The sequence below is a fragment of the Schizophyllum commune genome, assembly GCF_000143185.2.
Source record: "Schizophyllum commune H4-8 unplaced genomic scaffold SCHCOscaffold_1, whole genome shotgun sequence".
Lineage (NCBI taxonomy): Eukaryota > Fungi > Basidiomycota > Agaricomycetes > Agaricales > Schizophyllaceae > Schizophyllum > Schizophyllum commune.
The window spans coordinates 1,853,326-1,876,269 of NW_026089538.1; the positions used below are offsets into that span (position 1 = coordinate 1,853,326).

The window sequence follows — 22,944 nt, forward strand, 5'->3', positions numbered from 1 at the left end:
TCAAATGAGCACCGGATTGCTACCGTTACGTAAGCACGTGCCCACCCATTTCGAACATCGCCATGTGCTGCGCTTACACCGCCCCCTCCCACAGCTCGCCACAACTGAACCGTGGGCGACCTCCGAGCCTCCTCCTTACAGGCACCTCGCTGGCACCCCGAGGGAAAGATCTACAGTATATTGGCACAGGTATAGATACAGCAGCAGTTTTACATCCATCAAGAAATTCGCCTAATCCCTCGCGATATACGAGCGAAGCTTCTCAATCTGGCGAGCCATGGTGACACGGCTCGGTCCACCGATGGCATTCCGTCGCTCGACGCTCGCCTCGAAGTCGAAAATATCCCGAACGTCCTCCGTGAAGTTCGGGTGCAGCGTCTGGTAATCTTGTAACGTCAAATCGTTGAGCTGGCATTTTCGGGCTTCCGCCAGAGCGACGGCGCGTCCGGAGATGTGGTGCGTTTCGCGGAAGGGGATCTGTAGACCGTCAGCCGCGCAGCCATGTGTTGACTCAAGGCAAACTTACCCCCTTCAGCACAAGGTAGTTAGCAAGATCAGTGGCCAATACATCCATCGACAGCGCCGCAAGCATTTTGTCGCCGTGCACCTAGGATCAGGTCAGTACACCAGGTATAGAGGTGCATAACTGTACTTGCATTCATAGTGGCGATGACACCCTCAGCAATCCGGAGAGATGCCGATACGTTGTCGACAGAGTCGAACAACGGCTCCTTATCTTCCTGCAAATCTTTGTTGTACGTCGACGGCATGCCCTTGAGCGTCATCATAAAGCCAGCCATCTATGACGCTTGAGCATACGTCTTCCGCCCATTCGCTAGGACTTACATTGCCAAAGAGGCGGCCAGACTTGCCCCTCAACAACTCGAGGGAGTCCGGGTTCTTCTTTTGTGGCATGATACTGGAGCCAGTGCTAGCATAACGTTTCAGCAACCAAGAAGCTGTAGAGATCGGCCTGAACTCACCTGTACGCATCGCTCAGGGTGACGAAGCCGAATTCCGCAGTCGAGTAGATAATAAGGTCCTCCGCCAGACGGCTCATGTGCGTCATGGTCAAGCTCGACCACATCAAGAACTCGACGATGAAGTCGCGGTCCCCGACGCCCCACATGCTGTTCTCTGCGACGGACTGGAAGCCGAGCTCCTTCGCGAGGAAATCGCGATCGATGCTGAAGGGGTTCCCGCCGAGCGCGCCACAGCCGAGAGGCAGGACAGAGATGCGGGGCACCATCTCCTTCAACCGCTCGAGATCGGCCTGGAAGGACCACGCGTGCGAGAGCAGGAGATGTGACCAGCGCACGGGTTGGCCGCGCTGAGGATGGGTGGGTTGATATAACCATCGCCCAGATCAGACAAAGGCGCGCACCTGCAAATGCGTGTACCCGGGCATCAGGATGTCTATCTCCTTATCCGCGCGCTCGACCATGACGCGCAGGAGAGCCTTCAAGCTTTCCTCGATCGTCTTGACCTCCCCAAGTAGCCATATCCGCATATCGGTGGCCACCTGGTCGTTCCGCGAGCGGCCTGTGTGCAGCTTCCCGCCCAGCGCGCCGATGATCTCGGTCAACCGACGCTCGTTGGCAGTGTGAATGTCTTCATCATCGGCCTGGATCTTGAACTGATTATAGGAAATCTTATTAGCTCTAGTACCTACCCCTGCAATCGTTAAGACGTACCGTCCCCTCCGTCCACTCTTTCGCCACCGAGTTCAGACCGCCGAGGATCGCAGTCTCCTCCTGCTTCGTGAGCAGTCCCGCACGGCAGAGCGACTTCGCATATGCGATAGACCCGCGGATGTCCGCATCCCACATGCGCTTGTCGTACTTGAGCGACTGGTTGAACTCGTGCATGCTTAAAGGGTCGATTGCAGTCAGGCTTTTTTGCTACTCGTTCACAAATGTATAAGATGCGTACAGGGGGTCAGTCTTCCCCGTGAAGCGTCCTCCCCATAGCTTCTGCTTTGTCGGTTGGTCGGCCATCGTCGAGAATGCGCGGAGAGATGGGAGATTCTGCAAAGTCCGAGATGACTTGTGGGCGATCAAGCATCAATTGCAAAAGGACCGGTCCGACCGATCCGCTTAATTGAAGTCGAACACGTCACGTGCGACCATAAGGGCCAGGCGGGCGGGGGAGGAGACCAGAGCTGAGCATTCAGAGTGCTACTAAGAATATTAGGAGCTTCACAAATCAAGCAAGGTGTAGAAGAAGAGGTAACTGCGCTCCGTGGACTCATTGAGGAGGCCCAGCCATCCGTGCCATCTTTTTATCGTGCCCCCGAGTTGCCCGGCTGGACTTGTTCTTGTTCTTCCAGGCGCGGTCGCGAGCAGTGTTTGGATCGCTGCTCGTCGACCCGCCTCCTCCACCTCCACCTCCTCCACGACCGCGGCCTTTGCCACGACCTCCTCTGCCTCCTCCTCCCCCGCCTCCTCCTCTCCCTCTGCCTCTTTGCGAATCACCCTGACCTGAGCCGGATGCTTCGGCAGCAGGAGGCAACCGGTTCTGGTTGGGCGTAAGCTCGTGCTTAGCGAGGATCTTGTCCTTCTTGGGCTATGAGTGGTGGTAAGTGATATGCATTGCGCAAAAATTGGAGAAGCTACGTTGCGCTCTAGCATAATCCTCCATCCCTCGATTTGCTCGTCGTCCAATCCTGGATGCCAAATTAGATGGGCGCTATATCTCACTAAACACTTGCTCACCTGTTTTCGACTTCAGCTCCGCCCTTTCCTTGCTGCGACGCGTCTGCCCGTCCCTCTCGAACAGTTTCGGGTTCTTGATGTACGCGAGCTCCAGTATGGTGTCCGGCGTCGGCGGCGCCGCGTCTTCTTCTTCGTCCGTCTCCTCTCCGTCTCCGGCGACCTTGACTTGGTTCAGGCCCTCGAGATCGTCCTCGAAGGCATCCGCCGCCTTCTCAACGTCTTCCTCCTCTTCGTCCTCCAGATCCATGGCTTCAGCACGCCTGAGGATGTCCGCCTTCATCTGACTGATGAATTCGCGGTCTCGGAGGACATCGTCGCTGACGTATTTGTCAGCGGGCTGGCGTACAAGCAGTGTAAGGGACACGTACTTCTTTTTGCCCACGCGCAGCTGAGCCGTATTCATGACCTTGTCGTCGAACGCATTCCGTCGCTCTTGAACGACAGTCTGGACCTCCGGAGGGCGGGACATAGGCTGGGGCGCGGCAGTGGCCTCCAGCTGGTCCTCCGAGGGCGCCGTTCCGTCGAGGAGCGCCATGATGAGCTTTTCCGGATCGCCCTTGTAGGGAAAGGACTCGTGCGTAAGGAGCGCGCGCACGTATTCTGGCGCATGATCTGGGAAGATATCCAGCACCTGCGCGACCTTCAAGTCTAGGTCGGGATCGACAGGTTGTGCAACAGTAGGCGGCGCCTCCTGCGCGCGACCTTTGCCCTTGTCGCGCGAGCCCTTGCCGAGGTTGTCAATCCCGAAGGGTATCCCAGAAGATCGCAGGAGGATCTTCAGTACACCAGGATCCTTCTTGCTTTCGCCGTCGAGCGACTGCAGGCTCGACTCCAGCAGATCTAGTCTCGCATCGCGTTCCGCGGCATGCTGCATAGACTTTGCCAGCGCCCTTTTGAGGTCGTATGTTTGCTGGTAGTCCGCCAAAATCGTCCGGTTGAGGAATGGTGTCGCAGGCAGAGAGGATGTGGGCGCGGAAGCGAGCGGGACTTCGACCACGCTGAAGACGATATCGAAGGCGCGGTCGGCCTCGAAGCCCAAAGCCTGACCCTTCGCCGTTGACAAATCCTCCAGCATCCGTGACACAAGGATGTGGAAAACGTCGACAAGAGCGACCTTCGTCTCCAGCCATATTCGCTCCCATTCGTCCACCTCGCGGTCCGCAGCGCTTTGGATGGTTGATAGACCGCCGTAGTTTTGCGCGAGTGAGGGAAGGATCTGATTGTAGACCGTTGCGACGGCCACAAGCAGTTCTTTCGACTGCGAGAAGCAGCGCTGGACCTCTGGTGGAGACGCTCGCAGGAGGCAAAGCAGACAGTGCGTCATCTTCCTCAATCCATACAGCCCTGATGCTGGAGTGAGGAGAGAAACGATGGCAGGAGCAACTTCGGATCGGAAGGAAGATAGTAAGGCAGTATCAGAATGAATAGAGGCTGCGATGATGGAAGAGATCTTGCCGGGATTCGTCCCGTATGCCACTGCAAGATCCAGCAAAGTTTGTGCATCGATGCCATGCGTAGCGCTATAGCTCTCCGCAAGAGCAAGTACTTTTTTGCGCACAGCCTTCTGTACGTTGTCCTGCGACGTATTCTTGTTCCACACAAGGCCTTCGAGAACCTGCAGTGCGGCATCCTTGGCATAGGAAGAGATGAACCGATTGACCGAGTCGGCTTCCCGCTTGTCATGAGGTAGAGCCAGGATGTGGCTTAGCGCAGCCAGTACATTCTGGTACAGAGTCGCATGCTGCGAAGGAGTGAGCGACTTCCTAGCATTTTCGGATGGCCAGGCGGGCAAACTGGACGAGGTGGTGGTGGTCATGATGAATCAGGGTCGGCAAATGCCGTGGCACGCGAGCAATCAACTCGTGCGGCAGCTGCCGGCGGCTTTCCTCCGCAACGCTCATGTCACAGTTCAACTTGCGTGCCACTGTTGGAACGGCAAGCGAGTCTTGCTGTATAACTACTCAAACATTTATTACTTGAAGTAATTTCACTGTATTCGTGTGATATGCGGCTAATTACAGAGCAACAAGATGGCTGACCATTCGGATTCGAAGGATATAGATACGGCCTATTTGCTGCTCGACGACCCCGGAACACGCCCGTCCTAGACATCCCCCTCGCCACAGGCTCATGAATCAAATATCCCCCTTGTATTTCTGAGCAATCCTGCAGGGCCGCTCATCACGCGAGGGCGCTCACAACCCGCTTCGCGCCAATTCAGAACTCATGACAGCATCACCCTGTTCAGCTGACCTTCCAACAGTGCAGAATACTTTATCACCCAGCGCCACCCGCGGGAGCCGAAGGTGCGTCCCGGTCCGGGACGTGCTAACCTTGGGCGCGTCTATATGTACCCCGCGAATCGCGAGGGAGTGTTTTTGTCAAGTCGCGTCGACGTCCGCACAGGCCCCACGATGGACCCTCCCAAGATCCGACAGACCCTTTCCGACGACGTTCTCATTGGCAAGCCTTGGTCCCGAGCTCGCTTGTGGAACAGGGAGCCTCTTGATGACTTCTACGCGGAGGCGCTGGAGAAGTATGGCACTGACGACGCGATTAGCGAGGAGCAGGAGAAGAAGCTGAGGAGGAAGATTGACTACACCATCCTTCCTGTGTGCGTGTTCATCAGCTCATGGTTGTCCTCTCGCTAATTCTCCATCAGTCTAGCTGTCTGCTATGCCTTCTACGTAAGGTGTTCCCACATCCGCAATAGCAGGTAAAGCTGACATGTCTGCACAGTACATCGACAAAACAACGCTGTGTGCGTGCCTTCTGTTCCGTGGTAATAGCAGAAACTGACTATGAATGCAGCGTACGCAGCCATCTTCGGCATCAAGGACGACCTTCACCTTGAGGGAACGGAGTACAGGTATGTGTCCAGCTTGGACATTCAGCGCACCATTGCGCTAACCCGATGTCCTTATAGCTGGCTCTCTTCCATCTTCTACTTTGGTTGGCTTATCTGGGCCCTGCCCACGAATATGCTCATGCTCAAGTCGCCACCCGCAAAGTACCTAGCTATCAATATCTTCCTCTGGGGCGCCTTGCTCATGTACGCTTATACCAACTTCTCAATCCTCCGAGGTAGCTAACATTGGATAGGGCGCAAGCCGGGGTGACGAACTTCGCTGGCCTAGCAGCCCTGCGCATACTATCTGGGGCAGCGGAGGCTATCGCGGATCCAGCGTTCATGCTGATCACGGTATCGAGTTACACGCGCGCAGAGCAGCCTTCTCGTATATCGACGTGGTACGCAGCGAATGGTCTTGGAGTCGCTGGGGGTGGGATGCTGGGGTATGGTATCGGTCATATCAAGGGCCGGCTCGCTAGCTGGAGGTACGTGCTCTGGCTTCCTTCGATGATCGCGGGCTTACTCACGAACGTCTTTCCCTCAGATACGAATTCCTCATTGTCGGCGCGCTCTGCTGCGCCTGGGGCATCGTCATCTACTTCGTCCTGCCTGACTCGCCCGTCACCTCGCAGTGGCTAACCAGGGAGGAGCGCCTAATGGCGGTCGCACGCTTGCGCAAGAACCAGACAGGCATCGATAACAAGCAATTCAAGTGGTACCAGGCGAAGGAGGCCTTCCTCAAGGATCCGAAGACATACCTCTTCTTCTTCCTCGGCGTCGTGGGGAACATTCCAAATGGCGGCATTAGCAACGTGGGTTTTCGCATTGTTCGTGCTTCGTGCGGCCTCATTGGATAATCGACATTGCAGTTCAGCACTCTGATCCTGAACGGCCTTGGGTTCGATGTCCTCGAGACGTCGCTGCTAGGTATCCCCCAAGGCGCGCTTGTTTGCATCTATATCGGTCTTGGGTGCGTTCGTTCCCCGTCTTCGCATGCCATGTCTGACCGTTCTGCAGTGCCTACCTCAACGACCGGCTACCCAAGAACAGCCGCACGCTCGTCTGCATGCTCTTCATGCTCCCCACCATCGGCGGAACGCTTGGCTTCCTTCTCGCCCCCCAGAACGCGAACGTTGGCCGCCTCATCTGCTACTACCTCACGGGCTCGTATCAGGCGTCCTTCGTGCTCGGCGTCAGCCTGATCACGAGCAATGTCGCCGGGCAGACGAAAAAACAAATCGCGAGCGCGATGATCTGGTTGGGGGCGTGTGTGGGGAATATCGGAGGTGCGGTTTACGCCGATACTTCACCTTAAGATGCTTTGTCTGTGCTCGACTGACTGGAGTCACTTTCAGGCCCTTTCTTCTACCGTTCGCAGGACGCGCCAGAGTACCGCCTCGGCATCGGCTCCATGCTCGTCTGCAACTGCCTCGAAGTCCTCATCTTCATCGTCTTCCGCCTCTATTTCATAGCCGAGAACCGGCGGCGTGACAGGCTGCAAGCCAAGACGACCGCCGAGGAGGTCGCCGAGAACACGGAGTCGAAGGTAGCGAAGACGATCGCGGAGTCCAAGGCTGTCGTGGAGATGACGGAGGAGGTCGACGGGGCGCGTGGGGCGAATGTGGACATCAATGCCACGGCCTTCGCGGATTTGACGGATTTCGAGAACTTGAAGTGAGTTTCGAGTTGTGCTATCACGTTGTTGACGCTAATGCTTGGTATAGCTTCCGGTATGTATATTAGGGGCGTGGGGCGGAAGAGTTCTCGTCCCCTGCAGTCTACGACCTCCATCCTGTACAATAGCAACAATCACTGTGTATGTGTAGCTCCCTTCTGAGCAAGCGGTGCACTGTCGTCCGCGCAAGACCAGATGCCAAGCAGCAAGCACAGGTGCGCGCCGAGCAGTATTGCCGACGATGCGACCGTGGATGGGAATACGTTCCACGCATATTCGATGGCGAGGGGAATAGCGAATCTGAAGAATGTAAGTTAGGTGCGTACGACGCCTCTCAAAAGAGCCAGCCTACTTGAGCGGAAGCGGAAGCCGAACTATCCACGCCAGGAAGGGTATCTGCTGAGCATACCAAGAGTAAAACTGGTAGTGAAGCGATCGCGCGAAGGTGATTCCGATGAGGTTTGAGGTGAAGAGGAGGAGGGCCGTTTCTACCAGTTCTCAGTCAGCATAAGCGGTCGAGTGAACACTTGTGTGGAGACATACGTCTTGCATCAACAGGCGAAATAGCAGCGGGAAGGCTTGGGCGTCGGAAGCCTCTCTCGAGGACACGAAGTAAACCACCGTCTGCGCGACACCAGCGGGAGATACCGAACGCAACTAGGGCCGAGACGTGTCCGACGAGCAGCGCCTTTGCATAGAGCGGGCTAAGGAAAGTCTCTTCGGACACGAAGCGCCAGTTGACCGTCCATTTGTAGAGGAAGACGCGGGATAGATCGAAGGCCGAGCTGAGGTATTCTCTAGGGTACTCCTTGAGGAACGGTAGACCGAGAGAAATTTGTACGACGGCTGCCACGACAAGGTGCCCGAGGGTGGACAGCAAGCCGCGTCGTTTGAAAAGCAGCACGAGAAGGCCAGGTACGTAGAGCACGATAGACATCTTGACGGTAATTCCAACGCTAGGCTATGTCAACCTATGGTACATAACTCAAGTTGGGAGCTTACCTCAAGAGTATGGTACCCAGTAGGTCGGCATTGTACTGATACGCCAAAATGGCTGCTTGCGCGGCTACAACGGCCCAACAGTCGTTGAACAGGCGCAGCACGTATATCGAGTGCAAGCGCTTGCTCAGAGGAAGCAACACGACAAGCCAATTGGGTGCTCCAGCGCGGTAGTATATGGCACAGGTTAGGCTCTGCGACACCACATACAGCAAGCCGTATAGTTGCTGAGCAAGGAACATGTTTCGGCCAGCATCTGTAACCGAGTAAAGCCACTCATGCATATATACATGGCCGGCAGGGTATCTGACTTGATGGTCAGCGAATGTCGCCAACATTGGTGACTAGCATACACAAGAGGGCCGGTAGGTCCACTGATTTTGGTGTAGTCTCGCTCCCCTTCGATGTATATCTTGACCTGCCTCATGTAGGTGTCCCAGTCAATCTCGGTGTCTATACATAAACCATGAACAATGCACGTTAATTGTTCGTATACGGACGTACAAGGAACGAAGCGTATAATAAGCTGGGTAAGGACAGCATCGCCGAGAAGAGCAAGAAAAGCAAGGACAGCAAAGTAGCGTCTGTCAAACAGCAGACCCTTGACCAGGTCAAGGCCACGACTGAGTAGCCCAGTCGACATGATGGTGGGAAGCAGACACGCACCGACACGTGTCCCCGAATAAAACCTTCCTAAAGCGGGTTCGTATACGACGCTTTGACCCCGTGTTCGGACTCTTCCATGTTCGCGACGGACGCTGGATGTATCGCGTCTCATGTCCCCTTCCCTTGACAAACCCGGAACTCATCGTCATTGAAGCACACGGTTACACTGAATATCGTGTCGAGAACTGGCGTCTCGCACGAGATGGAAGTGGTCGTGTGGTTTACGGCTTTTCCGGCTGCTCCTGGAAGGACATGTTCCTTATAGCAGCTTTGTCGATGCTACTCCAAGCAGTAAGGGATCTTATTGGTAGCTATTCTTCTTGATACAAACGGTGGACGTAGGTGCGACATGCCCGTCTTCGAGCCGCCATGATGGTAGTCTGCGTCGGCGCACTTTTATGGACAAAAGCTACCCAGGTTCTCTCTGGTCGGTGTGATTTATCTATTCACGATTTCAGCATGCTAATATTAAGCAGAGTCGCTCATTGTGATAGCGCCACATGGCATACAGCTGGAAACCTGCCGGGGTTTCCCTTCAATGGTTTTGCAGCGGACACGTCGCTTCGTCCCTGCATCCGCCTTGGACACCGTCATCATCAACGAAGCTCTGTGGAGATGGAATGTGCGCTACTACCTGGCACTCCTATCCACCTCAGACCAAGGCAAGCCAACTCTCCACGTCGCTTTCGAGGTAGGCATTCCTGCGTACGCGTGCAAATGATAATTGAGACTGACCATGACGACGACGTAGAATATTCTACCCTATTTCCCCGTAGTGCTGAAGATCTACAGAGGCGTCCATGATACCATACGAGACTGGGATGCGTCGGAACGGACGTTGTGAACGTGATATTCGTGATATACCTGATTACTGCAATACATCATAAACAGCATTAGATCCAGAGAGCATAACATAGCGAAAGCTGGAAGCGAAAACAGTTGGCTAGCCTGGCGAGTGGAGGCATCTACCCTAGCGAGCGGACGCTACTAGCCTAGCGAAGGGACGCAGCATCGACGGCACCCGTATCCTCGCTCTCGTACGAGCTCAGGAAGTCGTCGTACCCCTCGTCGTCGCCCTCCTCCGCGGCGCTCTCCCGCACGCGCCGCCGACTCGAGCGCGAACTGGTCGACACCTTGCGCGTCCGCGTGGCACCTTCGTAGCTGTCGGAAGCGGAAGTGGACGACGTTTGGCTGCGCATTGACGGCGTACGGTCGTGCGCCAGACGCTCATCGCCCTCAAACTGGGTAGCCCTCGGCGTGGCGGCTGCCAACTCGTCCTCGCCGGGCCACTCGACGACGAGGCCCTTCGGGCTGGGTGTGCGCCGTGAGTCGGACCGCTCGTGCAGGCGGAGGTTGGCAGGGCGCTGGCCGCGGCGGGTGCGCACGCGCTGCTGCCTACCGGGAATGGAGGCCCCGCCGACACTCGCCATGGACGCGGATGAGTCGGAGGTGTCGCCGTTATACACCGGCGGCGGCGTCTTCTTGCGCGTCAGCTTCTTTGCGTGGGCGGGAGCGTCCAGAGGCGAGGTGACGGTGGGTATCACGATGGAGCCGCGCTGCTGCTCGGAGCCGTCGACGCGGACTTCGGTGTCGGAGGGGAGGTTGTCTGGTGTTTTGGGAGATGTCATGGGAGGTGAGTCGTTTGTATCGACGCGGCCCCATCCACGTGAGTCGAGCGTCGTCGTGGACATCGGGGGGCTGAGGAGACCACCCGTTGACGACCGAGGCGATGGCGAGTGCGCATCGGATAGACGAGACGGAGTCCTCGAGTGCCTGCGGAATTCAGGCGCCATCGGCGACACCGAGCGCCGAATGGGTACGATGCGCGAAGCAGCGCCGTCAGACTCTGGCTCCGAGCGATTGAAGTCTGGCACCGTCGACAGCGAGGATTGCGAGTGCTTGTGCGTCGGACGACCTGCCGGTCTCCTCCCCAGATCATCGTACTGCCCACTATTCCGGGAGATATGCCTGCTGATCGGCCTGGACGTAATCGTAGACGACCCCAACAACAACGGCCTCGGTGCGCTCTTCGGCGTCGGCGATGGCTGAGGCGTGGGCACAGGCGTCACCCGCGTGAGATTCGCCAACGCCTCCTGTACATTCAGCGCCTTGCTGAAAATGCCATTCTCCGACTTCGGCGACGACTCCGTCGGGCTGCCAGACTTGCTCGACTTGCCCCCATCATGCACAGGACTGAAGAGCCCGCTGTCCCGCGGCGGGCGGAAGAAGGCCGGACGCGCTGGCGGTGAGTACATGCTCTGCCTTGCAGGCCCCGGCAGCGACTCGCGGCGGGTCTCCAGGAAGGGCTTCGGCGGCTGGTAGTCGTACCCGTCGCTCATCACCGAGCTCCGCTGCGACTGGTCCATCTTATCGGGTACGGACGCGGACGCGCCGAGCCCGCGCCAGTTGCTCGACATCGCGAGCGCTTTCCAGTTGCTACTAACTTTGGAAAGACGCGCGGCGGCATCGGACTCCTTGAACTTCTCGGCGTAGGTCCAAAGGCTGGCAGCAGTCGCAGCGGCAGGCGTCGGTTGTACAGGCTCATCGACCTCGTCTGGCCTTGGTGGTAGCCGGATTGGGGCTTCGATGGGCGACGGCTCCAATGGGGATGGCGGCGGGTCCATAGCGCTCTGATTTGTGATGCCCCTCCATACCGTGGTTGCTAAACGAGCACCGAGCTTGTTATTGGTCCCTTGCGAAGGCGCGGCAGGTGCAGTTGCAGCAGGCGGAGCCGCCTTGGGCTTCTCCTTCCCGGCATCCTCGTTGTCCGAGTGTTCTGGCGATGCATCCGGCGTGTGCTGCTGGTTCGTGAAACCGCGCCACATCGTGGTCGCCAAGCGGCTCGTGAGACTCTGCTGGTTCGGCTGCTGCTGGCGCGCCTCCATTTTCCTGCGCTCGACAAGATCCATGGCCGTCTGGAGAACCGTCTCGACACCTCCTACGGCCTCGACGGGGTAGAACTGCAGCAGTGACATGCCCTCAAGGAAAGCATCGCCCAACTCCCAAGACCGCAGCGGTGATGGCGGAGGAAGTGCTTCAGCGTCCTGGGCCCACAGACCAGGCGACTTAGCGCCGCCCTTGCCGAGACTATAGACAAATCGGTCAGCGGTAGGCTGGACATGTTGGTTCTTCACACGTACCGAAGGATTTGTGGCCGCGCACGAATGAGCATTGCCGTGCAAACGTCGATCAGAGCTTCCAGTTTAGGACTGCTGTCTCGTGTGGCCTGCGGCTTCGAGAACAGCACGTCCCAAATCAAGAAGACAGACGACAAGGGTAAGGTCTGCGTAAGCAACGGAGCCAGCCAGCGGCTGCAACACCGTCAGCAAGGCCCATGTCCGTCATAAGCTCACACTTACTATGAATAGTGCGGAAGTGCAGGGTCAAGGCCCTTCGCCACCTAATTGAGGGTCAGCTGTGCTAGGAAGAAAAAGTAGGATTGAAGCGCTTGCCATATTCTCAGATAGCTCAGGATCAGCCCAAGTCAAACGCTCGCTAAACTTCTTCATCCAGACCGCGCCGCCTTCCTCATCCTCAAGCTCGGAGAAGTCCGCGACCATTGCCTCAAACAGCCAGAACGTGTCAGCCTCCACATGCGCCATGTCTTCCAGGTCAATCTCGCGGTTCATCACCGTATACAGGGTGACGAGGAGCGAAGGGATGTGCGGCGAGTAGTTGCCAGGATTGATCGACGAATGCAAATAGAGCAACCGCCTGAGGGCCGATTCGTGCTTGATGGGTACGTTGAGCGATCCATGAACGCGAGAAGGGTGTAATGTTGTCGGCTTCTTCTTGGCTGGGACGACTGCCGTATCTGCCGTGTCGCCCTCGACCTCTTCGACTGGGCTGAGAAGCTGGATCACTGGTGTCTCGTCCACGGGTTCCGACAGCTGTATCGAGGGCATGGAGTCATCATCCAGTCGGATCTCTGGGGTCGGACCTGTCGTCGATGGGTTGCGCGCCTCATTGATTAGCTTGAGACGTTCGTCGAGGTTGTGTGCGCAGAGTATCCGAAGTCCTCCGTCGGCCACATCGTCAAGTGGGCAATTGGTGAGCACTTCTGGCTCTTCCTCCAGACCTGAGAGAAGTGACGACGGCACTCGGGACAGCCCTTGCGACACGCGGAACGCCACTTCATCAATACCGGACAGCGGCAGGGAAGGCTTCGGGAGCTCTGTCAATGGTTCGAGAAGCCGCTTTACCAGGTCCTGAGGACGACCATCAGACGCTGGAAGGCTGAGGCTGTATGTCGCTCACGTACGTAGTAGCTGTCCCGTTGCTTCTTCATATCGCCCGTCCATGATGACTTGAGGACCGGAAGGATGCCGAAAAATAGTCTGATTGCTTGTTAGGGCAGCGAACTCAGGGCTGGTAACGGCGTACGTACTTCCAGATTCGTGGACGGACCCAGGACGGCTCGTCGGGGAGACCCAGAGCACAGAGCTCGCGTAGTCGCGGGAGGTCGACGACGGGCGTAGCCTCAGGGTTCAGGATCTCCGACAGAGGGTTTAGGCTGGGGATGGCTATTAATTTCTTGAAACACGGATGATCGGGAACTGCGATCGCACATGTGTTGGCGCTGGGGCGGGGGCAGCCAGTCGACGCCATAGGTCCGCGCCACCCGTACCAAGTATGCGTCGAGGTTAGCGGCGGAGGGGGAAGGGGCGGAGAGCGCGTTGATGATCTGAAGGGGATGAGCGGGATGTGTATCCGCGAGGTGTAGAACGCGCCTTGGCCGACACGTATCCATCACGGTTACCAATGGCCGAGCGAGCAAAGTCCGGTCCCAGGTGTTCGATGAGCATGCTTCGGACGGTGTGCAGGTCTGGGATCTCTGGTCAGCGAGGGCTGCGCGAGGGCTGGAGGGCGCCAAGGACCTTTTGACTCCGTGGACGGTGCTGCGTAGATGATGCTGGACGCCGCCTCGATAACAATGGGCGTCAGGGCGTCCGGGTCGCTGTTGCATGCATTAGCGTTGACTTCGGTTGCTGAACCTGGGCGCGCACCTCAGCTCATTGAAGTGCTCGACGAGTACGCCTATGCACATCTCCAGCATCTCCAGTATATCGCCCGACACGTCCTCGTGAATTAGCTTCTGCGCCTTTGCGCGCGCAATCATGACATTGCCCTGCGAGAGCAGCGTCGCTATGTCCCGGCGGACAATCTGGCTCTTCGAGTCCTGGCGCTCGAGGAGCTGGCCGATGCGCTGGGACGTCAGGCGCAGCTGCGCCTTCACTGCGGCCGGGTCCCATCGCGCGGACATGTATAGATAGCGGTGAACGAGCGGGCGCTTTCAGGAATGGCGAGGGCGGGTGGTGTTGTTGGTGTTGGTGGTAGGAACAAGAAGGAAGTGGTGATTAATTGGGAAAGCTGCACTGACGACGGCGATCACGTGGTTGCACTTGCAGAACTCCGGAGCGCGACTACATGATGCTCTGCATTCAAATGCGTGAATATTACGTTAAGGTATGCTACAGCAAGGTCTGTTCAGTGTCCGGCACTGGGCACCGCAGGTGCTGGTCGTTATAATACAGCGTGAAGGGGATGCTTTCGTTACATGAAGTGGCGGGGCCGGGAGAGGCGAGCGGACGAGCGGGGGCTCAGGTCCGATTTGCTGGACGAGCGAGGGCTCAGGTCCGGTTTGCTGACAGCTGGGTCGGGCAGGCGAGGCTCTTCGACGATGGGGGACATGGTGAGGGTGCGAGAGTTCGTCCGAGAACGGGAGTGGCTGCGGGAGCTCTGCGTCGAGTTGTGGCGCGAGCTCTGCGTCGAGTTTTGGCGCGAGCTCTCAGTCGAGTGAGGACGAGAGCTCTGAATCGAACTGTGTCGCGAGCTCCCAGCCGAGTGGTGGTGAAAACTCTGGAAGGAGCTGTGTCGGCTATGAGGGGGAGACATTGACTGTGGGGTAGCGGTCTGGGGGTAGGGGAAGAAGGAGCTGGCGCTACTTCGAGAATGCGCGTGTCGAGAGGAAGGAGTGAGAGTGGGAGGACTGTACGTGGTGTGCAGTAGGTCACCTCTCCCAATTTCCGTGGCGTCGGGCGCATCAATGACAAACTTTTCTTGTATGCCTTGCTGCGCCTCTCGCTGCATTGCCCGACGGCGCACGAAGACGAGCGTGGCCAAGCCCCCAGCGTAGATGAGGACTGTCAGAGCGGGTCAGAGGGGAAAGATCGCCGAGGGGCAAAACACGCACGCAAGACGATATCCACCCAGTTGATGACAAGGATGTAGAGGTTGAACATGCGACACATATTTGCTGATTCTGGTGGGGGATGAGACGCGAGCTACTGAGCACTTGAAGCGACGTACTTGAAGCAGGACATACATAGGTAGGGTACCATAGTGAGTATCCCACAGCCGAGCCTGTCTCTGGCGTCAGCGTCGTCCAGTTCAGTGACAGCGCAACTTACAGATGTGGGTGGTGAAGAGAAGGAGAATACGAGCGGCATCCAGCCAAGGGCGAAACTCGCGAGTAATTCTGGCGGGGTATGAGCAAATGCGTGAGCATGATGTTGTAGTCACGCACAGTACGAGAAGCATTATGCAAGTCGCAGAGCTGTTCAACAGCATGAGGGAAATGAGGATCCCTGCAGTGTGTTCAGCAGGCAGCGTCACGACTATCATGCGGACCACGCACGCTCGGGAGCCTTCATCCCATCGAAGAGCCAGTACATGTCCAGCGTATAGAAAATGGCCCACAGAAAGCTCAAGAAAGCAATAAGACCTGCCACTGAGGTTAGGATCGCCAGCTCGTATACCCGATCGGTGGCGCGCAACGTACTGAAAGCAATAACACGAATCCTGAGGAAGGTGGGAGACACGGGCATGGCCTCCATAGTCTCGCGTAGCATAGTCCAGAGTGCGAGAGGAGAAGGGGAGGGACGCGTCGAGGCGAAAGTGGCTGCTCCAGAGCTGGGGTCGTGGGGCAGTCGTGGAACGGGCGTCCGGGGAAAAGAGCGTGAGGCGGCCTGCCAGAGACCTTGTCGTGTGTCGTGAGGACGTGAGGGGAGAGAAAGTGCCGTGGGGGCTCGAGACAAAAAGTCACAGTCTGCTCCACATCTGGGGACAAAGACCGCGCAGCACGTCGCGTGTTCTGCAACAAGCGAACAATAGCCCGGGGATATTGCAGAGACGTAGGGATGCTCACGATAGCCCACGTCGCGGGCGAGCAGTGAGTGCTCGATGGACGGCCCTTGTCTGACAGCACATCCGATCGAGGTTCGCTAGCTTCGCCTCCCTCGCCTCTCACCACCTCTCCCCGCCTACGCTCGAGCAGGCCAGGACGAAAATAGCCGGTGGTTAGCCGGGGTGCCGTCATCGGGATTCGCACCGGACTCGCGTTGTCACGGGCTGTCACGGCGAGTGAATGGCTGCTCGCGCACTTACCTTCCTCTTGCGATGCGTGACAGAGGGATTCTTGTTTGTGAGGTGGTCTGCAACTTCATCTTTTTGGTGCGTTCAGGACGGCACCGGGATGCAGCTGACGACTTCGGATAAAGGCCAGTGACTAGCACTTGACTTGCTCTCCACTTTCTCTTTATACAGTCCATCCACTGCACACTTCCCTCTCCTGCTATCCTCTGCCCGCCCTCGCCTTCCGCTCTCCATCTTACGTCTCTGCTTACCGGTGCTGTGACCTTATCGCCGAGGGGTGTAAGTGCTGGTTGCTCGACGCTGGCTGATGCTCTTCGTTCCTAACTGCAGAGTATCATTTGTGGCACTCGCACAAGCCTACATCTCTCTCCGCCAAAGCCACATCTCTTCTCACTCATTCTCATCCATCTATCCTCCTCCGGGCATCCCTCTCTGGTCAGTCACACCTCCGTACTCACGTAGATTGCCGGTGAGCGGTACTTTAGCCTTGCCACTTTGACAAGCTTGGTTACGTTGAGGTGCCCTGTTTCTTTCCATTCCTTACGTTCAATGGAAGATTAGCTCGCTCGTCCAAAGAGCATGTATTGCATAGTCGGATGTAGAATTGTAAGACTCGAGACTGCATAGGTCAAACGACATGTGTCTGCTGATTGAATGCATTATACATTGACACTGTCCTTCGCCAAAGCTCATCCCTCACAAGTCCTCGGCAAAGTACCAGTTGATCAAATGTTGCACTAGTTAGCTTGATGAATTCTATTCCCATGATAAGCCATCGTGCACCGATCCACTAATCACGTACTCTAAGTGCCTCATACCCAACAAGGACGGCGACGCAACGGTGGTTTGCGTTCAAGGAGAGGAAGGGTGTAGTCAAGTGGGGAAGCTTGCACGAACGAAGGTCGTTCAGGCATAGAACACGTGAGGTACGTAACGGCCCGCTATAGCTTACACTATCCTAGTGCGCTAACCATAACCTTGCAATGACCTGCTCGACAAGTATGCCCGACAAGTGTACACATTGCCCGATGTAGCTACACGCTGCTGACAGAGCGCCAACCACCCTCCTCGTCCGACGACAGACGCTGACAACATAAGTACCGCTCACTGGATGTCAAAATCCCCGCTCGCCGGACGTCGATACGTTGCCTCATCGCCAGCCGTGGGTCACGTGATATGTTCAACTTTCGGGCCCGAGGCATCCACGTGTGCGTCGGAGTTCGCCGCGAGGGGGCGAGTGGGGGAAGGCGGGCGATGCGACACGGTGAGTAGAGGTGAGGTGAGGCGAGAAGGGATGTGCTACTTGATGAGTTTCGAGATGCTAAGTGATGAATTGAGGTGATCATCAAGTGAGCCAGGTAGGATACAAGCTTCGAAATCGAGCCATCCGTGAATTTCTGAGGGACTACAAGATATAGGAGATCTACAAAGTGCTGCTTTTTATTAGCACGATGCACGCGCGCAGCGAGAGAAATACGAAGTGCTCACCTGTGAGACCACAGCAGTCGAGGTACTACCCGAGCTAGAAGTCGAAGTACTACCCCAACGAGAACCCCAATACCTTGCTCGCCGGACGGCGATACGTTGCTTCACGACTTGGGCGGGTGGCGCATGGGTGATCAGATGCATCGGCGGGTGAGCGACTTGACTAGGCGGCGGCCGAGCGACTCGAACGGGCAGCGGGAGCGAAACTTGGAGCGACGGCGTGCGAGCGGACTGGACGGAAAGGCATAGTGTAGCTCGATTCAAAGGCATCTGGAAGCACAATGAGTTTGATAACATTCGACGCGGCACAGGAGGAGCGTACCTCGCCGGACGAAAATGACTCTTGAGTTGACCGTGCTGGCGAGTTGGCCTCTTCGTGACGGCGGGAGGGTGAATCGTAGTGAGTTCGCGAGTTGGCTGGCTCGGCAGCGCGTATGCAGAAGGTTCAGGTTGCGAGATCGCCGCTCGTCGGACGGCGATGCATTGCTTCGCGAATCGCTTGGGGAACGCGGTGGGCGAAGTACGACGTTGGCATCGCAAAGTATAACACTGGCGATGCGAAGTACAATCCTGACGATGCGAAGTACGATCTGCGACGAAACATTAGTGTCTCGCTCAGACATGCGCCTCGTAGACTTACATATCACCTTGCTCGCCAGACGAAGATCTGTTGCTTCACGAGTTGGAGCCGAACCCGTCTCGTGGATGGTAGTGGCGGCAAGAGTTGAGCAGGGGGCGCCCGGCGCAATGAGAAAGACGCCCGCAATGCATTGAGCAGGATGCACCCGGCGCGTTGAGCAGAATGACCTCCGCGCAACAAGCGGGGACTATTTGCAGTCCTGCAGTCGCCGTGCATCCGTAGCTCTACAAGAACCAAGTCAGTGCCGATCATGGATCGCGGACGCGCCAAACTCACCCCAAACCATGCGGACGTAGCCCGAAGACCACTTCGGGATGAACCTGAGACTACTCTCGGGATGAGCTCGAGTTCACTTTCGGGATGAACTCGAGACCACTTTCGGGATGAACTCGAGACCTCATCGAACGACAATGCATCCCTCCACGACTTGCGCAGGGACGCGCGTGCTTGAGGGGACGCGGCATCAACGAGGATTCGGGACATCGACAAGGGAGTCGCGTGCGGAACATGGAGCTGGGCGCGGGACGAAGGCTCGGGCGTCGAAGAGAAAGCCGCGCGTTGAACAGGAGGTTGCGCGTCGTTGCGAGGGTAAGGCTGCGAGTGAAGAATCAGCGAAATGCACAACCGCAGAGTCAATGGTACGCACCGAGCATGGATGAGAGTCTTCGTGCAAGCCTGTCGAGCACTGTCCCTTGCTCGACGGAGGCCCTCTTCTTCCGAATGACTACCACCGCTACCTCGCCGAGTTCGAGGCAGGCCACGAGAAGCCGTCGTTGATGTCGCGGGTGACTGTCTTCGAGGTTGCTGAGAGATCATCGTCGAGGCTCGCGGCGGCTTGCGTGAGATGAAGCGCGTCCGTTCAAGCGTGAGGGATTCCGGCGACATTGGATCCTTGCGGGATGTTGACGCGTCGGCGTAGAGAGTTCCGCATACTCGCAACACTCTGTCAACGACGCATCAGCCTATTGTAGAGCAAAGGCCTAGCAGGAACTCACCGGCACATTAGTGCGAGCGCCGCCCTACAATCAACCCGAGCGTCTCCCTGCGTAGTCCTAGCGCGAAGCGCAAGAGACGCGGCAGTCAAGCGGGAGAGCCAGATCGCTCTGCAGAAGCGTCAGTAGACGGTCATGGGGCAATGAAACGAGTCGTAAACTCGTACGAGACCGAAAGCCATAAGGGAAATGGGAGACCGACGATGGAAGGGATTGCGAGCGAGGTTTGAGAACATGGAGGGGAAGTGGAAGGCAGGGACGAGATTGATAACAGGAACGGGAACGACAGAAAGTCGTACATGGAGGGGAAGTGGAAGGCAGAGAGGAAGATCAAAGGTCGTGAATGTGAAGGGAGAATGGGTCGCCCGACAGGCAAGAGCGAAGCCAGGAGCGGGACCAGAAGGAGAAAGTTGCAAAAGCCGCAGGCGCTCGCGCTGAGCTGGGGGCTAAACATGGAGGGGAAGTGGAACGCCTCAAGCGCGAAGACAGCCGACTCGAGAAAGGGAAAGAGGTACGAGAGACTCACCGCCAGACGAATCCACCAACAGAGCATGATTGAGGCAATGGCGGACGGGCAGCGGATGGGGTCGAAGAGGAAAAGCATGAAGACGGGGGAACGGGGGACGTTGCAAAAGGCCAGCGAAGCAAGGCAGCGTATTTTTGAAGAGACGCCGCGTGCCGTGAACATCAACGGACAATCTTGCGTACACACACTGACCGGCGCTGTGATCGCATGCGGCGGTGAGCCTATCAGTGCCCGGAATCTTACCCCTTTAAGCTACCCTTTGGACCCTCAGTGACCAGTCCGCGTTTATCGCTCTCGGAAAACGGAAGGAACACCATAATGCCATTGTATTCGCTCAGGCAGGTGAATGCAAGCAGAACTCAGTAGCCAGCACGTCGGAGAGTGGCCGACTTGAAGTAGAAAGCTCGGCAGCGGTGTGGGGGTCTTATTGCATTTGAACATCGCCATTGAAGACATCTGAATGCGTCGATCAGCAGCAGCGCAGGTGCGGCGTGCGTCGCCTGAATTGATGACGATGGTTGAAGTCAAAGAAGGACCCGCCGGAAAGCGGAAACGCACTTCCGAACCTGACCGGCGTTTGCCGGACTCCCTTGTCCCAAGCCGCCACATGCACTTCTCACCCATCGCTTACCCGCGAAGCGTCGGAGACGACGCGAAACCAATACTTGACTCAATCCAAACCCATCCCGAGCTTCTCAATCTTGCTCGCTCAAAGGCGCACTCATGATTCCTGGAAAACTCACGCGGTGGCGCGCAGCCCGCCTCGAGAACCATTCGGCGTCTAATGAGCAGGTACGATGGGTCGGGCACACTCAAGTGACGACTCCTATCGCTTCAAAAGACATCGGCGAGTCCTCGATGAGCGGGATCAGCGTTCTGACTTATCGTTTCTGAGGGTCGAAGAGGTTTGCATGCCAAACTCGACCTCTTCACCACCTCAAACGGTCACCCTACACAAAAATATATTCCGTGAAAAATTTCAACCCATAGATCGATTGCTTTGGTGCTACTGACTGCGATTCTGCACTCAGAATCGCTGCCCGCGCATGCGAACGCTATATACGGCGCGAAAGGTGGTGGATTGAATATGTGGCGTCGATTTCGGCGCGTCCATTGCACCGTTGCCCGAGGGTATTATGCCGGGAAAAGTATAATTACATCGTATGCGACTACTCCTTAGTCTATACTGAACGATGCAATAGCGTGCGCTGACCGCAGACAGCCACATACATGACCCTCTCCTCCTCTCCCTCATTCTGCCACCTCACCCGTCTTCCATGCGCGGATGGTCCGAAACCGGATGGATATTCGGCATGATTACTCACGCACACTCATTACGACAACGGTGGTGCGTCCGCCGGGCTCTATTGCGAACAGGCAAGCTCTCGGCGCTCTTGCCCCAAATTCCACTCACATCTTCCACCCATCCTCGTACGTTCTCGCGCCCGGAAATCTTCCGAGGCGTGCACCCTGATACTCGAAGCTTATTCCTGACGTTGTGCGGTGACAGCGGGCGCGATGTACGTGGTCTCGAATCGATTCTCTGCGAGCGCGATAGCTCATGCACGGCATCTGCATTGTATTTGCCATAGACTGCGGGAGAGAACGTGGATGTGGAAGCGGAGCTTTCGGCGGTAAAGTTTCCGAGGCTTGGCGGAGGCGGGTCGGGCGAGGACGACGCAGCGTCGAGCGCGTCTTTGGCGCGCCCTTTCTGCAGCAGCTGAAGGCCTTCCCAAAGGAGAAACGACCTGATCGCGTTCGACTCAACCACCACCTCGAATTTCCTGGCGCTTTTTTTCGGTCTCCTCGGCTTTGTGACGCGTCATGAGTCACTTTTTGTATGTTTTCTCGTTGCTGCTCTGCACTCTGACGAACGCTGGGCTCTTCAGACGTCGAGGGAGACGCCCTTTGCGCTGGCAAACGCGCCCGGCAAAGTTCAGCGAGCAGCCCCAGCATTCCCGACTCCGTCGCTCCCTGACGCCACCCCCTAACTGCGGAGGTCATTTGGTACGTGTAATCGACGCGACCTGGGCGTCAATCGCGACGTGAAGCTCGCAGGACGTATACCATGCCGGGAAGCATTGGACCCCAATCTTCCGCCCTGGCGCGCGCAAACTTCGGTTTGGACTGCGGTGAGTTAATCGGTCGCCGTGTACGTACGTTTGAATGGTCTTAGGCCGCACGCTGGGTGCGTAGAATGGACGATGGGAGCGCTCGCCGAGGAGCCCAGTTCGGGCGAAGACGGAGGACGGCAGGCGTTCTGAGTATAAAAGGCGGGCGGGGAGGTCAGTAGCGACATCAGCCAGCCTGACTTCATTCCCTCCGCATCTTCACAGCTTGCGACGACCTTTGCTTATCCCCCTTTCGCTGATTCCCTTCGTGTACGTCATTTCTCTTGCTATCGCTCTCACCTCCCATGCTGACCGCGCCTCGTAGACCCTCCCTCCACTGTCGGCTTCTCTACCTGAGTATGGCTTTCAAATGTTTTGTTGATTTCTATAATCTACTACTTCAGCCTCCTCGACGTCTACTTGCGAAGCTGCAAGCGCAGGCCTCTGCTCTGGTAAGTCAAGTCTTGTAACGCGTTCACGTTTCTTACTGATCAGAAGGCACCTCCAGGACTACCGTGCGTACGCACCTATCGGTACGCGATGCGCTCTGCGTGCACGCTGAGCTCCCGGTCCTCAGCCAGCTCATCCCGAAGGTGAGTTTTGCCCATCAGCGCCGACTGAGGCAGTTTTCTTCTTGCTCTTACCCGCGCTCACTCCCCGTTGCTAAACTCTCCTTTGCTGCCACGTCTTTGAAAGGATTGGTATCGGTGAGTTGCCTATACTACGACAGGGTATCACTCATGAATGACCAGTCGTTACTTCGTGTAGCTTCAAGATTCCGACGGCGGATTATTCCAGCACATCCTATGGCCGCGTCGATCTTCTTGGGGCGTGTCTCTCACGTCGGCGACGCCTATTCAGGAATCTCGTCCCATTCTTTGTGTCTGCCCTAATTACTGAAAATTAGTGCG

The 22,944-nt window shown here is 56.9% G+C and overlaps 10 protein-coding genes across 10 annotated transcripts; 4 read left to right on the forward strand and 6 right to left on the reverse strand.

The window, feature by feature from the left end:
- Positions 1-159: 159 nt before the first annotated feature.
- SCHCODRAFT_02606130 (argininosuccinate lyase) lies at positions 160-2,031 on the reverse strand. The gene is made up of 8 exons (XM_003035144.2): positions 1,933-2,031; positions 1,695-1,869; positions 1,385-1,636; positions 984-1,330; positions 847-931; positions 657-800; positions 527-607; positions 160-477 (listed from the first exon to the last, which is right to left on the reverse strand). Exons 1-8 carry the CDS (start codon positions 1,995-1,997, stop codon positions 232-234), a joined length of 1,395 nt encoding a protein of 464 aa, XP_003035190.1. The 5' UTR covers positions 1,998-2,031; the 3' UTR covers positions 160-231.
- Positions 2,032-2,141: 110 nt separating this feature from the next.
- SCHCODRAFT_02606133 (uncharacterized protein) lies at positions 2,142-4,540 on the reverse strand. Its single transcript, XM_003035143.2, has 4 exons — positions 3,083-4,540; positions 2,715-3,031; positions 2,616-2,665; positions 2,142-2,565 (listed from the first exon to the last, which is right to left on the reverse strand). Exons 1-4 carry the CDS (start codon positions 4,528-4,530, stop codon positions 2,248-2,250), a joined length of 2,133 nt encoding a protein of 710 aa, XP_003035189.2. The 5' UTR covers positions 4,531-4,540; the 3' UTR covers positions 2,142-2,247.
- Positions 4,541-5,128: 588 nt separating this feature from the next.
- Positions 5,129-7,243, forward strand: SCHCODRAFT_02485970 (MFS general substrate transporter; the record flags this gene model as incomplete). The annotated part of the gene is made up of 10 exons (XM_050342851.1): positions 5,129-5,328; positions 5,377-5,401; positions 5,454-5,475; positions 5,526-5,583; positions 5,641-5,766; positions 5,817-6,050; positions 6,110-6,377; positions 6,435-6,535; positions 6,583-6,851; positions 6,921-7,243. 10 exons carry the CDS (start codon positions 5,129-5,131, stop codon positions 7,241-7,243), a joined length of 1,626 nt encoding a protein of 541 aa, XP_050202853.1.
- SCHCODRAFT_02524870 (glycosyltransferase family 58 protein) lies at positions 7,158-8,906 on the reverse strand. The gene is made up of 6 exons (XM_003035142.2): positions 8,744-8,906; positions 8,593-8,692; positions 8,243-8,545; positions 7,784-8,196; positions 7,593-7,728; positions 7,158-7,540 (listed from the first exon to the last, which is right to left on the reverse strand). Exons 1-6 carry the CDS (start codon positions 8,880-8,882, stop codon positions 7,375-7,377), a joined length of 1,257 nt encoding a protein of 418 aa, XP_003035188.1. The 5' UTR covers positions 8,883-8,906; the 3' UTR covers positions 7,158-7,374.
- Positions 8,907-9,274: 368 nt separating this feature from the next.
- Positions 9,275-9,626, forward strand: SCHCODRAFT_01168504 (uncharacterized protein; the record flags this gene model as incomplete). Its single annotated transcript, XM_003035958.2, has 2 exons — positions 9,275-9,332; positions 9,382-9,626. The coding sequence occupies 2 exons, from the start codon at positions 9,275-9,277 to the stop codon at positions 9,624-9,626; spliced, it is 303 nt and encodes a 100-aa protein (XP_003036004.2).
- On the reverse strand, positions 9,600-14,230 carry SCHCODRAFT_01145984 (uncharacterized protein). The gene is made up of 10 exons (XM_050341105.1): positions 13,912-14,230; positions 13,783-13,862; positions 13,636-13,730; positions 13,474-13,589; positions 13,293-13,418; positions 13,167-13,242; positions 12,358-13,113; positions 12,265-12,305; positions 12,046-12,216; positions 9,600-11,992 (listed from the first exon to the last, which is right to left on the reverse strand). Exons 1-10 carry the CDS (start codon positions 14,166-14,168, stop codon positions 9,898-9,900), a joined length of 3,813 nt encoding a protein of 1,270 aa, XP_050202854.1. The 5' UTR covers positions 14,169-14,230; the 3' UTR covers positions 9,600-9,897.
- An 87-nt stretch (positions 14,231-14,317) lies between these two features.
- On the reverse strand, positions 14,318-16,204 carry SCHCODRAFT_02561487 (uncharacterized protein). Its single transcript, XM_003035140.3, has 7 exons — positions 15,687-16,204; positions 15,543-15,629; positions 15,432-15,492; positions 15,316-15,383; positions 15,215-15,268; positions 15,099-15,167; positions 14,318-15,048 (listed from the first exon to the last, which is right to left on the reverse strand). The coding sequence occupies exons 1-7, from the start codon at positions 15,754-15,756 to the stop codon at positions 14,459-14,461; spliced, it is 999 nt and encodes a 332-aa protein (XP_003035186.1). The 5' UTR covers positions 15,757-16,204; the 3' UTR covers positions 14,318-14,458.
- A 1,427-nt stretch (positions 16,205-17,631) lies between these two features.
- SCHCODRAFT_02561491 (uncharacterized protein) lies at positions 17,632-20,358 on the reverse strand. Its single transcript, XM_003035139.3, has 7 exons — positions 19,923-20,358; positions 19,595-19,842; positions 19,400-19,507; positions 18,681-19,347; positions 18,087-18,354; positions 17,768-18,034; positions 17,632-17,712 (listed from the first exon to the last, which is right to left on the reverse strand). The coding sequence occupies exons 1-6, from the start codon at positions 20,082-20,084 to the stop codon at positions 17,928-17,930; spliced, it is 1,560 nt and encodes a 519-aa protein (XP_003035185.2). The 5' UTR covers positions 20,085-20,358; the 3' UTR covers positions 17,632-17,712; positions 17,768-17,927.
- A 714-nt stretch (positions 20,359-21,072) lies between these two features.
- On the forward strand, positions 21,073-21,853 carry SCHCODRAFT_02020897 (uncharacterized protein). The gene is made up of 3 exons (XM_050341548.1): positions 21,073-21,442; positions 21,515-21,760; positions 21,812-21,853. Exons 1-2 carry the CDS (start codon positions 21,200-21,202, stop codon positions 21,644-21,646), a joined length of 375 nt encoding a protein of 124 aa, XP_050202855.1. The 5' UTR covers positions 21,073-21,199; the 3' UTR covers positions 21,647-21,760; positions 21,812-21,853.
- Positions 21,854-21,990: 137 nt separating this feature from the next.
- Positions 21,991-22,933, forward strand: SCHCODRAFT_02709214 (uncharacterized protein; the record flags this gene model as incomplete). Its single annotated transcript, XM_050347030.1, has 6 exons — positions 21,991-22,074; positions 22,259-22,303; positions 22,359-22,390; positions 22,438-22,485; positions 22,542-22,740; positions 22,802-22,933. 6 exons carry the CDS (start codon positions 21,991-21,993, stop codon positions 22,931-22,933), a joined length of 540 nt encoding a protein of 179 aa, XP_050202856.1.
- Positions 22,934-22,944: the final 11 nt, after the last annotated feature.

Bases quoted from the DNA above. Each gene is read 5' to 3' on its own strand.
- SCHCODRAFT_02606130 (XM_003035144.2), bottom strand. From the start codon at position 1,997: ATGGCCGACCAACCGACAAAGCAGAAGCTATGGGGAGGACGCTTCACG. The intron at 1,331-1,384 runs GTGCGCGCCTTT...ACCCATCCTCAG, and splicing joins CCGGGTACACGCATTTGCAG to CGCGGCCAACCCGTGCGCTG. The intron at 478-526 runs GTAAGTTTGCCT...GACGGTCTACAG, and splicing joins ACTACCTTGTGCTGAAGGGG to ATCCCCTTCCGCGAAACGCA.
- SCHCODRAFT_02606133 (XM_003035143.2), bottom strand. From the start codon at position 4,530: ATGACCACCACCACCTCGTCCAGTTTGCCCGCCTGGCCATCCGAAAAT. The intron at 3,032-3,082 runs GTACGTGTCCCT...CAAATACGTCAG, and splicing joins CTGCGCGTGGGCAAAAAGAA to CGACGATGTCCTCCGAGACC. The intron at 2,666-2,714 runs GTGAGCAAGTGT...TTTGGCATCCAG, and splicing joins GGAGCTGAAGTCGAAAACAG to GATTGGACGACGAGCAAATC.
- SCHCODRAFT_02524870 (XM_003035142.2), bottom strand. From the start codon at position 8,882: ATGTCGACTGGGCTACTCAGTCGTGGCCTTGACCTGGTCAAGGGTCTG. The intron at 8,197-8,242 runs GTAAGCTCCCAA...GACATAGCCTAG, and splicing joins CTGGGTACCATACTCTTGAG to CGTTGGAATTACCGTCAAGA. The intron at 7,729-7,783 runs GTATGTCTCCAC...GAGAACTGGTAG, and splicing joins TTCGCCTGTTGATGCAAGAC to AAACGGCCCTCCTCCTCTTC.
- SCHCODRAFT_01145984 (XM_050341105.1), bottom strand. From the start codon at position 14,168: ATGTCCGCGCGATGGGACCCGGCCGCAGTGAAGGCGCAGCTGCGCCTG. The intron at 13,114-13,166 runs GTACGTGAGCGA...GGTCGTCCTCAG, and splicing joins AGCAACGGGACAGCTACTAC to GACCTGGTAAAGCGGCTTCT. The intron at 11,993-12,045 runs GTACGTGTGAAG...ATTTGTCTATAG, and splicing joins GCGCGGCCACAAATCCTTCG to TCTCGGCAAGGGCGGCGCTA.
- SCHCODRAFT_02561487 (XM_003035140.3), bottom strand. From the start codon at position 15,756: ATGCTACGCGAGACTATGGAGGCCATGCCCGTGTCTCCCACCTTCCTC. The intron at 15,630-15,686 runs GTACGTTGCGCG...CCTCAGTGGCAG, and splicing joins GATTCGTGTTATTGCTTTCA to GTCTTATTGCTTTCTTGAGC. The intron at 15,168-15,214 runs GTACGTCGCTTC...ATCCCCCACCAG, and splicing joins CTATGTATGTCCTGCTTCAA to AATCAGCAAATATGTGTCGC.
- SCHCODRAFT_02561491 (XM_003035139.3), bottom strand. From the start codon at position 20,084: ATGTTCACGGCACGCGGCGTCTCTTCAAAAATACGCTGCCTTGCTTCG. The intron at 19,508-19,594 runs GTCTCCCATTTC...ACGCTTCTGCAG, and splicing joins CGCAATCCCTTCCATCGTCG to AGCGATCTGGCTCTCCCGCT. The intron at 19,348-19,399 runs GTGAGTTCCTGC...CGTCGTTGACAG, and splicing joins GCGCTCGCACTAATGTGCCG to AGTGTTGCGAGTATGCGGAA.
- SCHCODRAFT_02020897 (XM_050341548.1), top strand. From the start codon at position 21,200: ATGCGCGGATGGTCCGAAACCGGATGGATATTCGGCATGATTACTCAC. The intron at 21,443-21,514 runs GTACGTGGTCTC...TATTTGCCATAG, and splicing joins GCGGTGACAGCGGGCGCGAT to ACTGCGGGAGAGAACGTGGA.